Source organism: Trichomycterus rosablanca, chromosome 8 (assembly GCF_030014385.1).
Source record: "Trichomycterus rosablanca isolate fTriRos1 chromosome 8, fTriRos1.hap1, whole genome shotgun sequence".
Taxonomy (NCBI): Eukaryota; Metazoa; Chordata; class Actinopteri; order Siluriformes; family Trichomycteridae; genus Trichomycterus; species Trichomycterus rosablanca.
Genome location: NC_085995.1, coordinates 32,431,957 through 32,448,495, shown reverse-complemented (window position 1 = coordinate 32,448,495; position 16,539 = coordinate 32,431,957). Strand labels below are relative to the sequence as shown.

At 36.9% G+C, this 16,539-nt stretch overlaps 1 protein-coding gene across 1 annotated transcript in view; it reads right to left on the bottom strand.

The window, feature by feature from the left end:
* Positions 1-16,539, bottom strand: part of cacna2d4b (calcium channel, voltage-dependent, alpha 2/delta subunit 4b) — a 49,640-nt gene that overhangs the window by 10,058 nt on the left and 23,043 nt on the right. Inside the window, exons 15-29 of the mRNA XM_063000747.1 lie at positions 16,150-16,224; positions 15,921-16,007; positions 15,660-15,731; positions 14,896-14,957; positions 14,068-14,135; positions 13,917-13,962; positions 13,139-13,236; positions 12,946-13,039; positions 11,786-11,878; positions 11,532-11,662; positions 10,858-10,926; positions 2,133-2,194; positions 1,621-1,635; positions 1,395-1,439; positions 753-815 (exon numbers count right to left, since the gene is read on the bottom strand). Coding sequence (XP_062856817.1) covers positions 753-815; positions 1,395-1,439; positions 1,621-1,635; positions 2,133-2,194; positions 10,858-10,926; positions 11,532-11,662; positions 11,786-11,878; positions 12,946-13,039; positions 13,139-13,236; positions 13,917-13,962; positions 14,068-14,135; positions 14,896-14,957; positions 15,660-15,731; positions 15,921-16,007; positions 16,150-16,224 — 1,080 coding nt within the window. The remainder of the gene's footprint in view (positions 1-752; positions 816-1,394; positions 1,440-1,620; positions 1,636-2,132; positions 2,195-10,857; positions 10,927-11,531; positions 11,663-11,785; positions 11,879-12,945; positions 13,040-13,138; positions 13,237-13,916; positions 13,963-14,067; positions 14,136-14,895; positions 14,958-15,659; positions 15,732-15,920; positions 16,008-16,149; positions 16,225-16,539) is intronic.

Genomic DNA, 16,539 nt, shown 5'->3' with positions numbered 1-16,539 from the left:
AACAGTGGTGAGGCTGGAACCAGCAACCTTTCAATTACTAGTCCAGTACCTAAACCACTAGGCTACAACTGATTAAAAAGACAATTTGCACAATGAATGTGCAGAATAAAAGGACTGAGGTAGCTTTGAGACCAAAGGGGGTCTTACTCTGGACTAATGTGATGTTCCTAATAAAGTGGCCAGTGAGTGCATGTACAGTATTTTGTGATTGTATATCTGTGTGTATATAATCATTGCGCATAGTCTTTCTAATACAACCACTTTGCTCTGTTTAGCATGTGATTATTTATTGCGGATTAAGTTGCATAGATTCACTTATAGAACACACATTTAGATTTAGCTAGATTTAGCAATAGTGTAAATACAGATGTGTGGCATGGTATCCTGGAACAGATGTTTATGGAGCTAAAATGCTTTAATAGTATTGACTCAAAGATTAATTTATGTTGTTTTATCTTATCAGATATGATGTGTTAAAGCATGACCTACTTCAATACCATACACACTGACACACATGCTAATGCACGATGCTAAAGATGTGCTACACACATTCATTTGGGATTAAACTCCACATATGTGCAGTAATCCCATGCTTACTGCTTAATGTGATCCCAATAGATATGTTGATCTACACACACTCAAGTGTAATATAAATGTTAACAAATGTAATATCTACTAAGATTGCTAAATATTATATTTTATATATTATATTTTAGATTATACAGCTAGTAGATGTAGATCTTCATACTCACATCCCCTTTCTCTTTAGAGATCACTACGAAGCCATTGTTGTCCACCAGGTAACAATTAATATCCTGTCAAAATCAATCAACCAATGAAAGCAATTAAATACATGAATTGCCTAATTATTCAATGCACTTTTAAACTGCAAATCTGTTACCAGGCAAACTACAGAAAGATTAAGATCATTTAATTACTTATTGACTCCCAAACACTAATGCTAGTCATTTAACACAGAAATCCACCATGTTGGAGGTCATTACTGTCAGGAAGAATTCAAGAACAAGACATCCAGCACAAACCAGTGTTTTTTTTAGGCTGTTTTCTCAGGCATAATTGACACTTGCTTTGATTTTAATGTGTTTACCAGATATTACCACATCCTGTAATAGTAACAGCATCAAGAACATTGCCCGGAGCAATTTAAAAGGTATGATAAAAGGAATTCTAGCATATTCTGCTATTTAAATATTTCCTGATTAAAACTATTATCATCATTATTCTGGCATTTCATTACATTATTATTTTCTTCAACATTAAACAATTATTCTGTGTTAATTAATATAAACAACACATCAATCGGTCATGCTTCAGTCAGTTCATCATAGCAAATTGCTGATGCACTAAAGAATGACAAATTAAAATGTACTCACAGTGCTTTCACAGCTAAGAGGACACAGTCCTTCCACACTACTGCACTACAATAATAAAAAGGAACTTCATCACAACTCATCATGAACAATATTATTAAAGTTATAAAATAACTTAGCTTTTTTACATTATATCTTTAACCTTTCTGAATCAGATTTACTCAATCTGAAACAGTAACTGAAATCCTAAAACATGAAGGTATTCATTTACATTGTGATGGATACTTACATCTGTGTCATTCAACTGCCCAGGGGAGAAGTTAGGAAAAAAAGGAATACATTAGTAACATGATTACTTGAAAAGTTACTGATGTGTGTCTGTTAAAATGTCATCATACACATCCAGTCTGTAGCTATGAATACAGGCTATTACAGGCTATTATTATTTTTTTTTTTTATTAATATTATTGTCATTATTATTATTTTTATTAGTAGTAGTAGTACTTTTATTATTAGTAGTAGTAGTATTTTTATATTATTATTATTATTATTTATTATTATTAATATTATTATAATTATTATTTTTATTATTAGTTGTAGTACTTTTATTATTAGTAGTAGTATTTGTATATTATTTTTATTATTATTATTATTATTATTATTATTATTACAGACAGATAGATACACTATGTAGCCAAAAGACTGTGGACAGTCCTATTATTTACTGTTTAGCTGTTTCAACTCTTTCAAGACACCTACTTATTAACAGCTTAATTGTCTTAATCAGACAGGATCATTTACCTGTTTTGCTGTGGCAAAGAATTTTTTCTCCAGTAGATCCAATGACATTTGAACTCCAATGACTAAACAAGGAAGAAGAAATAAGACTTTGTGAGTAAATCATTCGAACACAAACAGTATGGTTATTTCATTCAGTCTGCAGGCAATAGTAGTTTTAGTTCATATGAGAATCAGAATCAGCTTTATTCGACAAGCATGTTTGCACGTACAAAGAATTTGTTTTCAGCTGTTGGTAGCTCTCTACAATATACAGACAATACAGTATACAAAACGCTAAGCATACATTGTACAAATTATAAGGTGCTAGTAAAATTTGCATATATACAAAAAATAAAAAAATAGCCTAGGATAAATAACAAAAATTACAAATGAAATGACTGTATAATACAATACAGTATATGTAAAGTGCAGTGAGGCATGTAGTATGGGATATAAACAACAGGTTAGTTATAGTTATTAATAAGTTTGATGGCACTTGGAAAAAACTGTTACTGGGTCTGTTGGTTTTCGTGTGCAGGGTTCTGTAGCGTCTGCCAGGGTAGGAGAATGGGTGGAGGACAAGGGTAGGGAATCCTTATTGTAGTAAATTCATAAATAATAAGATTAACTGTCATAATGTTTAGAACTTCTGTAAGTCCATAACAGATGCCATAGTCGTTATGTCATTTGGCATCAATAAGTCTTTGTTGCCCAATGACCTGTCAAAAGTTTGTGGCTTACCCTCTTTGGACCACTGTGGGTGTGTACTGACCACAGCTATCTGTGAGAATCCTTTGCTGCTTTGAAGATATTTCAACCCATTTATCTGACCATAAGGAATTGGCCTTTATTAAAGTTACTCAGGTGTTTATGCCTGATCATATCTGCTTTATTCAACATGTGAACGGGCAACTACCATCAGCCCATTATTTAATATATTCCTGAGTGTGACATATCCAATAATTATGAACATATGCACATTTTAGGGGATTATTCCAAATATTTTGGCTCATCAGAGTATAATTACTGCATCAGAAAATTACGTTAGACCATAAAGATCTTTATTCATTAAAAAAAAAAAATGCAACCCAGAAAAAGAGGATGGTACTTCCTGCCTCTTTCTCTCTCTTTCACTAGCTTTCCCCCTCTCTTCCTCTCTCTCATTAATAAATGGGCAGGCACAGACATTTTTAATACAGCCTGATGGATAACGGGACACATTAGAGAGCTTAGCTTGATGGGGTAAAAATCTTCATGGTTTCTGTATTCTGAGAATCCTCATGCAGCCCTATACATGGTTTAGTGCAGAATGAATGCTGAGCAAGGTAAATTTCACAATTTATATTTGTATTTCTCTTCTATTTGTCCTTCTCTTCTCTTTGTCTTACTCTGTGATTATTTTCAAAATCTAAATATGTCTTCATGGAGTTTTTAAGTCCACATTGTTGCAAAATTAAATCATTTGCAATAAGGTTTTATGCTCTAAATGGTAATATTGTACAACCATGCCAAACATATACAGGGAGATTCGTATGGCTTCTATCTAAAACTAACTGATCTTTAGGATCTGGACTGTGGGATTTAAGAGATTTTTTGTTATGGATTATGTCACCATTTCTTTTCTGATTAAGCTTCCACTCTCAGCTCGGAGATAATTCTTTAATGTGGTGACCATATAGGGAAAAAATTATTCATACATTTTCACCAACTCATTAACTGCTTCATCCCGGTTAGAGTCACGGTAGATCAAGTGCCACCTGAGACCATTGGGTGCTTAAGAGGCACTTTGAGCAAGGCAACACATGGTAACATATTCACACACAATAGGGGCAATTTATAGAAGTCAGTTTGCCAAAAAAGACTGGATGCCATGTAACTTTCTTAAATGTATATAAAACTAAGTTATTACTTAATTCATGAATAATTAAAAAGATTCATTCATAGAACAACTATATAGGCACTTCGCTTATGCTAGTTCTTAGCAACATAACTGTAAGAGACTTCAGTACCAGTCTGGATTGCAGACAGGCCAGCCAAGCACCTGCACCCTTTGATTATGCAGTCATGCTATTGTAACAACAGCAGAATGTGTGCTGGGTTGACATGTTAAAATAATTGTAGATGTCCCTAAAAAAGACAGGATATGTTGCTTTAAAATGTTTTAGCATTAATGGGGTCCTCACCATGCCATAGGCACTATTACATCCCATAACATGACAGGATCTGGCTTTTGAACTTTATATTGTCCTTTTCTGCATTGGCCCAGACAACACTATTTCCTTAATTTCCACAAACAATTAAAAAAGGTTGACTTATCAAACAACACATGTTTAAACTGTACATCAGTCTGTTTCGGGTAGAGTAAAGCTCAGAGAAGTTGATTGCATTCATGGTGTTGTGGTTGACTTGTTATTTCATTAAAACCTTCTTTATCATTTGTGCTGGTCTTGTTACTGGTTGTTCAACATCTTCATCCACACAACCCACATTTGTTACTGTTCCCACCCTCCACTCCTAGACTGCCGCCCTTCAGTGGGGACGCAACAATATTGTTGACATATGGCTTCATCTGTGCATAGTACAGTCTTCATTTGCATTTTTGGAAGCAGCAACCAACTATGTTTACTATTTGTCATGTAAGCATGTCAGTTTTTAACACAGTGCTGTCTAAGGATTTGTAGGTCGCAAACATTAAGCAGTGGTTTAGCACTGGTTTTCACATTCCCCCTTACACACACTCTCATACATTTCCTTGGATACCCTAAATCTTCTGATAATATTATGTCCTATAGAGGGTAAAAGATCTCTACAATCACATGTTAAATTAAATTGTTTTGAAAGAGATGAATCATTTGTGAATAATATTTTGACAAAGAGGCAATACTTGACCCATACATACTCATTCATGCTCCTTCAGGCATTCATGCTCATTTTTAAATTTTGCTTTTTATATCCAACCATAATTCTAACCTGTTTTATTTTATGTTATGATGCTCCTACTGAAACTGCTCCTGTCTCAATTTTTAGAAGGTGCTGTGTGCATTAATTTTAAAAGTTAATAGGGTAAAACATTTAATCTTGTCTTTTTACTGTTTTATATAAGGTAAAAGTGGATTTACTAAATTTTGTATTTTTATTTGCATTCCAGATAGTGTCCTAACTCCCCTATAATTGAAATTTGTATTAAAAAAAAAACCTTATTTTAGCAGGGTACACTGCACTGTTATTTAAAGCTTTTACAAAAGAAAAGCCTCAGGGCTGCTTTTAGACACAGTACACTCATATGCACGTATGAACATACGCTAAACTCAGCCTCTTTCCTAAACACCCGAATATGTGCTGTATCTTTCACTTCAAATGCTGCTTTAAAAAAAAAACATTCCCTTAAGCTTACAGGGAATGCTTACATCTTTACCTCAACTGGAGTATTATTTTTACAGGAACCTTTATGATGACTATGATATAAATTTGGGTTTTTTGCTCTGAGGACCAGGATGAACATCAATGGTAAATATTCTCTCAATACACTTTTTACTCCATACATTTTCTTCTAACAACTAACATTTTCAAATCATCTTCTCTTTCCTGTAGTTCATGTGGTGATCTTGACCCTTCTGAGCTTGTGCAGATCACTGGCCGGATGCCCGTCCATCTGCACCTGCAACATCACCCACACCAACTGCAGCAGCAACAACCTCCTGCTCTTCGACTGGCTACTGAACCAGATTTCATCTAACATCACAAACCTCAGCCTTTCCAGAAATAACATAACCACAATAAACGCAACAGCCTTCACCAACTTCACCAGCCTGCTTCAACTAGATCTTTCCAGGAACCAGTTACTCACCCTCCATTCTTCCACCTTCTCTCACCTAAGCAACCTGCAGGTTCTAGACCTTTCCAACAACCTTTTGGAGAATCTTCCAACATATCTCTTTTCTGACCTTAGCAGCCTCAGAAAGCTTGTTTTAAGCAACAACAGTTTAAAGGAACTTAAGCCCAAACTGTTTCAGAATCTGCCTGAACTTCAGCATCTGGACATTTCCTTCAACAACCTGACATCTCTGAACCCAGGAATGCTGGAGGGAGTGCAGGGTTTGGAGTGGCTCTCACTAGCTGGTAACAAGCTGAGCTTGCTTGAGAGATCAATGCTGGAGCCCAACTCTGTGTTACAAATCCTTCTGCTAGAGAGAAACCAGTGGAACTGCAGCTGCACCCTAATGCCATTTAGACATTGGTTGGAATGGATGCTATATAGAGGTTAGTAATGTCTTAAATGGAATTATCCACATATTTTTTTTATTCTGTCTATTTTATCACTCTGTACACAAGGTGACAATTTAGGGAATTCATCAAAATAAAGTGTCTTAGTAAGATGTTGAGCCAGCACAAGTTTTTTTTTTTTAAGAAAAGCCATATTATTCAAGTACAATTACAGAGTATTGTTAAATCTACACTAACTGGTCAGAAGTATTCTATTCTAAAACCATATGCTTTCATTCAGAGTTGACCCCCCTTTGTAGATGTAACAGCATTTCCTTATCTGGTATGGTTTTCCACAAGAATTTGGGTTGGGTACTGATGTTGGATAAGAATGCCTGGCTTGCAATGCCTATGCTAATCCATCCCAGAGGTATTTTAGAAAAGTATATTTTTGGTATGTTGACGATGGCAGTAGAGAGTGCAGTCAAACATTTCAGTCCAAATATGAACAAATGGACCTATACCGATCAGCCATAACATTTAAACCAGTTTTACAATTACTGACTGTAGTCCATCTGTTTCTCTGCATGCTTTGTTAGCCCCCTTTCATGCTGTTCTTCAATGGTCAGGACTCTCCCAGGACCACTACAGTGTAGGTATTATTTGGGTGGTGGATGATTCTCAGCACTGCAGTGACACTGACATGGTGGTGATGTGTTAGTGTGTGTTACGCTGGTATGAGTGGATAAGACACAGCAATGCTGCTGCAGTTTTTAAATACATCACTGTCACTGCTGGACTGAGAATAGTCCACCAACCAAAAATATATCCAGCCAACAGCGCCCTGTAGGCAGCGTCCTGTGACCACTTATAAAGGTCTAGAAGATGACCAACTCAAACAGCACCAATAGATGAGCAATCGTCTCTGACTTTACATCTACAAGGTGGACCAACTAGGTGTCTAATAGAGTGGACAGTGAGTAAACACGGTATATAAAAACTCCAGCAGCGCTGCTGTGTCTGATCCACTCATACCAGCACAACACACACTAACACACCACCACCATGTCAGTGTCACTGCAGTGCTGAGAATGATCAACCACCTAAATAATACCTGCTCTGTGGGGGTCCTGACCATTAAAGAACAGGGTGAAAGCAGGCTAAAAATGTATGTAGAGAAACAGATGGACTACAGTCAGTAATTGTAGAACTTCAAAGTGCTTCTATATGGTGAGTGGAGCTGATAAAATGGACATCGAGTGTAGAAACAAGGAGGTGGTTTTAATGTTATGGCTGATCAGTGTATATTATGCCAGTAAAATATTCCCCATAGCAAAAAAAAGCCAAAAGAGCTATGTGCTTCCCCATCTCTGTAGACAAATGCCCAGGGTTGGGGTATTTGTATTAGAAAATTAAAGTCATTTAGATCTTTTCCTCTTGAAATTGAGAAATTTGTCTTTAAATTCTAGATCAAAAAGGCCTGCTCAGTGTTTTTGTACATGTCCCACATATGGTAAAATGTATAATTTAATGTAAAATGTAGTACATCAGTCTAAAAGCATTGCTTCTTGCTCATTTATTCACCCACAATTATATAAAAAGGGTAAAACAGCAAAACTGGGTTAATAATGAACACGACCACAGTCATCTCTGTTACTCTCTGTCTCTATAGGCGGATATGTGGATGCCATCAAGTGCTCCTTTCCTGCTGTCCTTCATGGCCAAGATCTCCGCAGTATCCCCACTGAGATGTTCAAACACTGTTCTGAACCTCCCTTTCTAAACTCCAGAAACCCACCTTCCACCTGTACTGACAATGCAGAGGGTCTACTGGTCTCCGCTGACTCAGCAACAGCCTGCCTCGAGCAGCGTCCGAGAACCATGAACCTGCGCCGAGCGCCCACCACCATAGTGCTGGCCAGGCTGGTGTGTGGTGTAGTGTGGCTCATGATGGTGGTGGCGGCCATGTATGGCTGCATCTACGCCATGCTAGCAGCCAAGCATCAACAGGGGTTACTGAAACAGAGTCTGCAGCTCACCCAGCGGCCACTGATGGAAAATGAGCCCAAGGTAGAGCAGGAGGAAAAGGACGAGGATGAAATAAAAGCTGATTTGAATAAAAGAGCAAAGACACAGGAGCTGACAGAATGGATAGCGCTTCCACCAGAAGTTTGTGTTTGAGTTTTTGGAAAGACCACGAGATTGGTAGGCCTATAAGGACATGGTTTGGTGACTTTGGTTTAGAAAATCTCCACAATAGGATATCCTATTGTAGTCATTGGAGATCCTCTAAAGTCATAAACCATGTCTTTACTGACCCCAACCTGTTGCCACAAAGTTAAAGTTAAAAGCATATACTTAAGCATAAGCATACTCCTTAACTCTATACTTTTGACCACACTGTGCATATCTAAAGTGTCTAGACCTTGAGTTTCTCCACAGCATCTCTAACTGGGTTCAAATCAGGACTGTCATTATGCCATTTTAAAATTTTAATTACACCTTTAGCTGCTATTGACACATGAACAGATGACCTTCATCAGTGGTCACAGGACGCTGCCCATGAGGCGCTGTTGGCTTGATATTTTTGGTTGGTGGACTATTCTCAGTCCAGCAGTGACAGTGAGGTGTTTAAAAAATCCATCAGCGCAGCTGTGTCTGATCCACTCATACCAGCACAACACACACTAACACACCACCACCATGTCAGTGTCACTGCAGTGCTGAGAATGACCCACCACCCAAATAATACCTGCTCTGTGGTGGTCCTGGGAGAGTCCTGACCATTGAAGAACAGCATGAAAGGGGGCTAACATCTTTTTGCCTTTAAAAAAAACAAATAGTGGAATTCAGCATTACTTCGATAATGTTAAGTTGCCCTAGACCTGATGCAGCGAAGTACCCCCAAACTATTACACTACTACTGCCATTTCTATTTATAGAACATCTAGGCAAATTTTTGAAAGTCACAAAACAGCAATGATGTTTTCCTTGGTTAGCAGTGGTTTCCTTCTTGAGACCTATTTTATAATATTTAGATAACCTATGGTGTTATGGTTATATTTTTTACTTGGAGTTATTGGCTCTCGCTGTGGTTTAGTGTAGTCCTCACTTTGTGAACCTTTTTAGACTGATATATTGTCACCTTTTTCTGGCACTTCCTTTGTATAGAAAAGAATGACATAAAAACGAATTATTGTAGCCATAAAACCTTGCAGTCAGCTGCTCAGGTGGCGCAGTGGTAAAATACGCTAGCACCCCAGAGCTGGGACTTTAAATACATCGTATCGAATCTCAGCTCTCCCATCCGACTGGGCTGGGTGGCTATATGAACAACGTTTGGCTGTTGTTCATACAGTGTTAGGGAGCAGGATAGGGACCTCATAACTGATTCAGTTACGACCTCTGCTGGCTGGTTGATGGTGCCTGCACAGAGTAGAGGAATAATGCTGATCAGGGTGTGGCTTTCCGTGAACAGAGCTGATCCACATATGAACTCGCCTCGTGCAGGTGAAAAGATGCAGTCGGCTACTGCTCACGTGTCGGAGGGGGCGTGTGTCAGTTCACTCTTCTCAATCAGGGGAGGGGGTCAGCACCAGTAGAGAGGAAGCATAACGCAATTGGGTAAAAATTGGACGCGCTAAAAAATATTGGGAGAAAAAGGGAGAAAATGCATTTTTTTTAAAAACCTTGCAGTCCCTGAACTTCATTGTCTTTTATATGCTGGTGGTTGTATTCAGGTTGCTTTTAATTTCCACACACTGTAATTCCCACTGTAAACGTATTGTACATTAGAATTGATTTAAAACATTAAAAATGGCGACATGTCAAAGTTTCTCTTCTTCTCTTGCTTCATTTTAACTTTTTCCTGTTAAATCCTTGTTGTGACAGTTTGATTTTGGCTATTTAATTTTTAAGTGCACAGTTTCTGCCTTCCGATGTTCACATGCACTGTGCTGTAATATTAAACTGAAGTTAAATTCCATTTAAAAGAGATAGAAAAGCATAGGAAAAAGAAAAGATTTTGACAAGGTCCCTCAGTCAGTCACAGGCCCAGGATTTTTACCCCATATACAGTACCCTTGGTAATATCACAGTGTTAATACAAATTTAACCTAAACTCTTTATGATCACTGCAGTAGCTGCACTTAAACACACACTATTTGGCCAAAAGTATGTGGACAGCTGACCATGCGTTAATTGCACATCCAATTTTAAAACCCTGGACAATAAATACAGATTTGACTTCCTTTTTTGTACCTATAACAACCTTTTAGTAAAGTCTGTAAGAATTGTGCTATTTAGGGCTCTAATTACACTTGTCAAAACACATTTTATGGACCTTGCTTTATGCACAAGGGCAGTCATAATAGAGCAGAAAATAGACTTTTCCCATACTGCTACCAAGAACTATCTACTTTAATAAAAAGAAATGGTGTCCACATAGTTTTGGTCACATGATGTACCAACTTATACATGCTATGTGTGTATGTTGAAAAATATTTTTAAATAAATCAAGAAATGAATTTTGTGAAAGTCGTACCTCCAGCCAGTGCAGTTCTCTTTTTGTCAGTGACAATTACAGATGTGACAGCTACCACCATGTTCCTGCCTATAAGAGAGACAATATATCACTCACATGTTTTGAGTTATACTGATCTTCATTTTTATCTACTGCATTATCCTGCTCAGGGTCACAGTAGGTCCAGTTTTATTAAAAAACACTGGGAACAAGGCAGAAATACACTGGACAGGGCACCAATCCAGCGCAGGGCTTTGGCTATCTATTCAGACTTGCAGACAAGTCGCATTATTCATTTGGTAGTGTAGAAATGTAATCTTATGTTATTTAACTTTGTGGCATGACCTGCTAATTCCACATAAATTCAAGACTACTTGAGACCTCCCTGTGCCCATATAAACGTTCAAAAAACGAAAGATAGAACTAGTGTGATTGCACCTATTAGAATTAATATGCAAGCATTACAAGAGTAAAGTCCAGGGACCTCTCAGAGAGCATTTAAGATGTGTACCAACAACTGTCCATAAACAGAAAGTTCTAGACTTGTGATGCTTGTAGGTTTATCCAATAGGTGTCATTAAACTAGCCCTATTTATGTGGGCACAAAGAAGTAACAAGCTATAGTCTATAATCAAACTCACTAATGTTGACTTAAGTGGATATGCCAAAAAAGTGTATGTAAACTTTTAAAGTACCCTTGTTGACGTCATCGGCAGGTACATAGTAATAAAACTGTCCTGGTTTGCTCTCGACTGCCAGGCGGTACCAGAGAGGGTGGTGGTCCAGAGTAAAAAGATTCACCTTGTCAGCTGAAGTCAAGAAGTTTCTGCAAGCAGTAGTTTTATAGATATTTCATGAGGGGTAGTAAAGCACTGCAGGTCGGTAATAGGTACTCAGCGTATGGTTAATCTTGCAAAGAACAGATTTACTATATTTAAGGTTTACTCACTTTCCCTTTCGTTTCTCAGAGCCAGCGTATCTGGTGACCCGCATTAAGCCTGAACGGGTCCCCAAAAATGCAGTGTCCATCCCATCCTCCACCCTGCAGGGGATAGATAAGGGACAGAAAAAATAAAACTTACATTGCATTGATACATTTGCTTAAAGTACTTATGAACCTTTTAGCACAAACTATGTTCATAGGAAAACAAAATTAATAACCTAGAAATATTTCAGCATTTAACCCTTATTAACAGCATCTTAATAACTGGCTAGCTCAGTCCTAATGAGTGTATTTACTGGATTTTAAAATCGTACTCTCAATTATCATTGTAAATTCAAAGCAGTTTATTTCATCACATTTATGTGATTTTTTTTTGCAGACTCGACAAGGGTGCAGAAAAAAAACATAACAACTACCAGTGGTATTATGAATATGTGGACATGCACATTCTACATTTCAGTTGTATATAGGATGCAGTTTATGATAAACTCTTTGTTCACATTAACCAAGTTACCCCATTACTGATAAACTGCTAAAAACAGTAACTAGCACATTTTGTTGTGGATTTTTGGATTAAAGTCTCATTTGCACTGTTGTTTGTAAAGGGTTTAATTTAATAGTAGCTTAAATATCAAATAAAACAAACGGGGCATGACTCTGTCCCTTGTGCACAAGTGAGATTCAAAAGAACATGGTTTGATAACTGTGTGTGGAGAAACTTCAGTGGTTTGTACAGAACCCTGACATTTAAGCCACTGAACATTAATAAATTGGAACACTTATTCTGAGTTAGGCCTTCTTGACCATCATCAGTACCTGATCCCACACAATTTATTTTGTCTAAATGGGCACAAAATCCTACAGACACAATCCAAATTCTTGTAAAAGGCCTTTTCAAAATATTGAAAGTTATTTCCACAAATGGAGAACAAATCTTAATTACTGCCCAAGGATAGTAATTATCCATCAAGCACATGCTCAAGTGTCCACATACTTTTGGTTTACTTTGGTAAACACTGGTATACTTTAGTAAACCTCATTTGGCACCTATTTTTTTTACAATAGGTTTATAAAAAAAAGGTCACAGAGCTTGGCAAAGCTTAATAAAACCACCTAAGCATCAGTGATGTCCAACAAACCACAAGTGATTCAGAAATGTACCTCACCCGGGTTCAGTCAGCATCAGTGTCGTCCAGTAAGCCTCCAGAGGAGCTGTTACAACCGCATCGAATAGAACCTGCTGCAGCAGAACCTCGTCACCTAAAGAAAAAATATGTTACACAACAGTCTATGTTTTAATTAAATAGGATTTTTTTTAAATTCTGTTTTAATAGATTTGTCCAGTCATGTAGTACTCACACTCCAGTTCGGGCTCTTTTCCAGTCAGGTATCGGATAACAGCCTGCAGCTGAGTGAGTTTACGATGATGGGGGTCGATATCTGTCTCACAGTAGGTCCTAATATAGAAAACCATTCTTCTTAATGTAACGCAGGTATATAGATATTATATACAGCATTTAGTTTACTGTGATTCTGCAGATCCATGTGTAAAGAATCACATAGTTCTCACATAACCAGTGTTTTTTTTTAGCATTTTGAATTGGCTGTAGAGCAGGGTGCTCTAGTATATATATATTAACAGATCTCACAGTGCATATTAGTATATAGTGTCTTATTTATTCATGTACTGTCTGTTTTATCATTGCTTTATCCTGGTCAGGGACGCAATGGGACTGATTCATTGGTTGAAAGGCAGGAAACATCCCAGTCAGGTCACCAGTCCATCACAGGGCAAACACTCATATCTAGTTTAACACCATTAGTGACTCCAATTGATTTGACTTCATGTCTTTTGACTTGTGGGAAACGAAGAAAAAATTGATCTTTATAAAAATATAAAAATATAACTTTATTTTAATACTATCATCAACTATGCCTGCGGGCCCACAAGCTTGATTTAAAGGTTGTGTTTACTTCTTTTTTACATGAATCAACATTAATCTGTACCCAGTTCTCGAAATTTCCTTTCACAAATGCAGAATAAGAGAAATAGTACACGACATTACACCAGATTACCTCACTTTTAAATATAAATTTTTGTATGTTTTTTAGACTGGTTTGAAAAATATTTTCCTACCACTCATTAGCTATGGTGAGATCTGGCTGCTGGAGGTCATGAAGACCTGCGAGAAAAAAAAATCAAAAACAATTTTAAAATGTAAACAAATCTTAGTAAAAAGTTAGGATTTCACTTCTTTTTTATTTAGGTTAATGTTTAATATACATACCTTCTTCAATAGAAACATTTCCCACAAAACGGTACTGTCCATAACCTTGAGTCAGCACCATCCCGAAACTGAAACCACAAAACAAAACAGACTGTCATGAAAACATTAAAAATAAACCTAATACATGATTTATTTATAATATTTATAATAAACACCTACAGACATATTGTAAGGTCTGTCTCAATTATACAGTTCTTTCAGAACATCATACAAGTGATTGCTTTTTAGTGTTTATTTTATTTTTTTTCCAACATTACTTGTATTTGAAACTTTTAAGCCTTAAATGTTAAAGACATGAAACAAATAATAACTTAAATATAATGTTTAAAGAGCAGCACACTGGGTAGCACTGTTGCCTCATAGCAAGACAGCCTTGGTTTGATTCCACGACCTGACAGCCAGGGGCCTTTCTGTGTGGAGTTTGCATGTTCTCCCTGATTCTGTGTGGGTTTCTTCAGGGTCCTCTGGTTTGCACCCAATAGGAGCTACAGTTGGCCTACTTCTCATTTCCAAAGACATGCAGTCAGGCTAACTGGAGCTATTAGAATTTATGAGTGTGTTTTTGCCCTGTGATGGACTGGTGACTTGTCTGAGGTGTTTCCTACATATGTTTAATGTATAAAGGATAAAGCAGTCGTAAACCTGACAATTAATGAATGAATGAATTAATGAATGAATCGCCTCTTTCAGATTGCCCCTGTCATTGCAAATTTTCCCACTAAATAATTTTAAAACTTGGAACAAAACATGTTAAAAAGAAACAGCATAAAATTAGATATATATTATAATAACAGTGGTTTCATGACAAACATGATTCGCATGACTTACCTAAATGGTGTGTCATTAATGGTTGTGTAGAAATAATTATTTTTGAGGAATAAGGGCCTTTTCTGTAAATAAAATATATATCAAAACAACATCCTTAAAATTAACTGTTTCATTCTGAGGAATAAATAGGCAAGAAGTTAACAGTGCTTTATTTGTTGTTTAAATGTATAAATATGGTAAGAAAAATCTTTATTCTAAATTTTTCTGTCGTGACCAGGGTTTGAAAAACCCTGCAATACAGAATAACCAGTACCAGTTAGGATTATCATCAGTCGATCCACAAGTGATCCAGACATGTTTATCCAGATGCACATTTTTAATAAATCAATGCTGTGTCTGTACAGGCTGACCCACTAACCATTGACTATTGACTTTAATACCAGCAGCCTTTCAGCTAGTAGCAGTCTAAAGCCTGCATGAATGTGGATTGTGTCACCCATATTTAAGCAGCCTCTAATTTATGGCAGATGTTTTTCAGTGGTTCCTGGATTACATCTGGCCATCCAGGTACATTGTCTGTTAGCTTATGGCAGCATTTTGGTTTTGTTCTGACTTTGGCAAAAGACCACTCTTCAGTTTTTATTTGTATTAGTTGCGGTCATCCTGAAGATCTAGAAGACCATGCCTCAAGTTAAATTTAAGATGCTGTGTTTATATTTTAAACCAGCCCAGAGAACCAACTAAAACTTTAAAGCATATTATTCATGATTTGAAATTATAGTCATTATTTTATAGTCTCCCTAAACATTGTAACAGGGACTCACCCCTTTATCCACGGCTGCCCGGACATCTAAAGTTAGAGTCCCAGTTTGTCCTTTCACCATTGATGTTCTTAACTGTTCAAAACAGAAACATACTACATTAAAAGCTTTGACTTTGCAGTCAGTTTGTCAGTGAGCATGACTGTATCTGCTTTTGATTAATTATTGCCATCAATTATATTCATTGCTGAGACTTTGTTATGATTACTTGGCATTTGGTTACAAATAAAAGTAAAATTAACTATATATTTGTATAAGACTGACTATATCCTCAGTGTCCTCCCATTCTGCTTCAGTCAAATCCACACTGTTGTAGTTTGGTTTGGGTTTTAGCTTCTTTCCATCTTTATACTGTGGGGAAAATATATAAATAGCAATACTATTTATATTATTATTGATACTTATACATTTGAGTATTAAAACTTGAGTATAAATTATTAAGGCTGATTTTATCTTGGATGAGAAAACATTAACCAAGTTCAGAAATACTTACCAGAGGTCTTAAATCAGGGTGTGCCAGGATGTAGCCATTGTTTGTGATAAGGAAGGCATAGCCATGAGCTCCCAGCTGAAAGATATGTGCCTGTTTACCACCACCAATATTACCGGACTCTTTGTGTTAGCACAAACATAATGCATTTTCCCTAATTGTACATCCCCAGGTGGGGCGGTCCAGGTCCTTTCTGTGTGGAGTTTGCATGTTCTCCCCATGTCTGCGTGGGTTTCCTCCGGGTGCTCCGGTTTCCTCCCACAGTCCAAAGACATGCAAGTGAGGTGAATTGGAGATACACAATTGCCCAAGACTGTGTTTGATATAAACTTGTGAACTGAAGAACCTTGTGTAATGAGTAACTACTGTTCCTGTCATGAATGTAACCAAAGT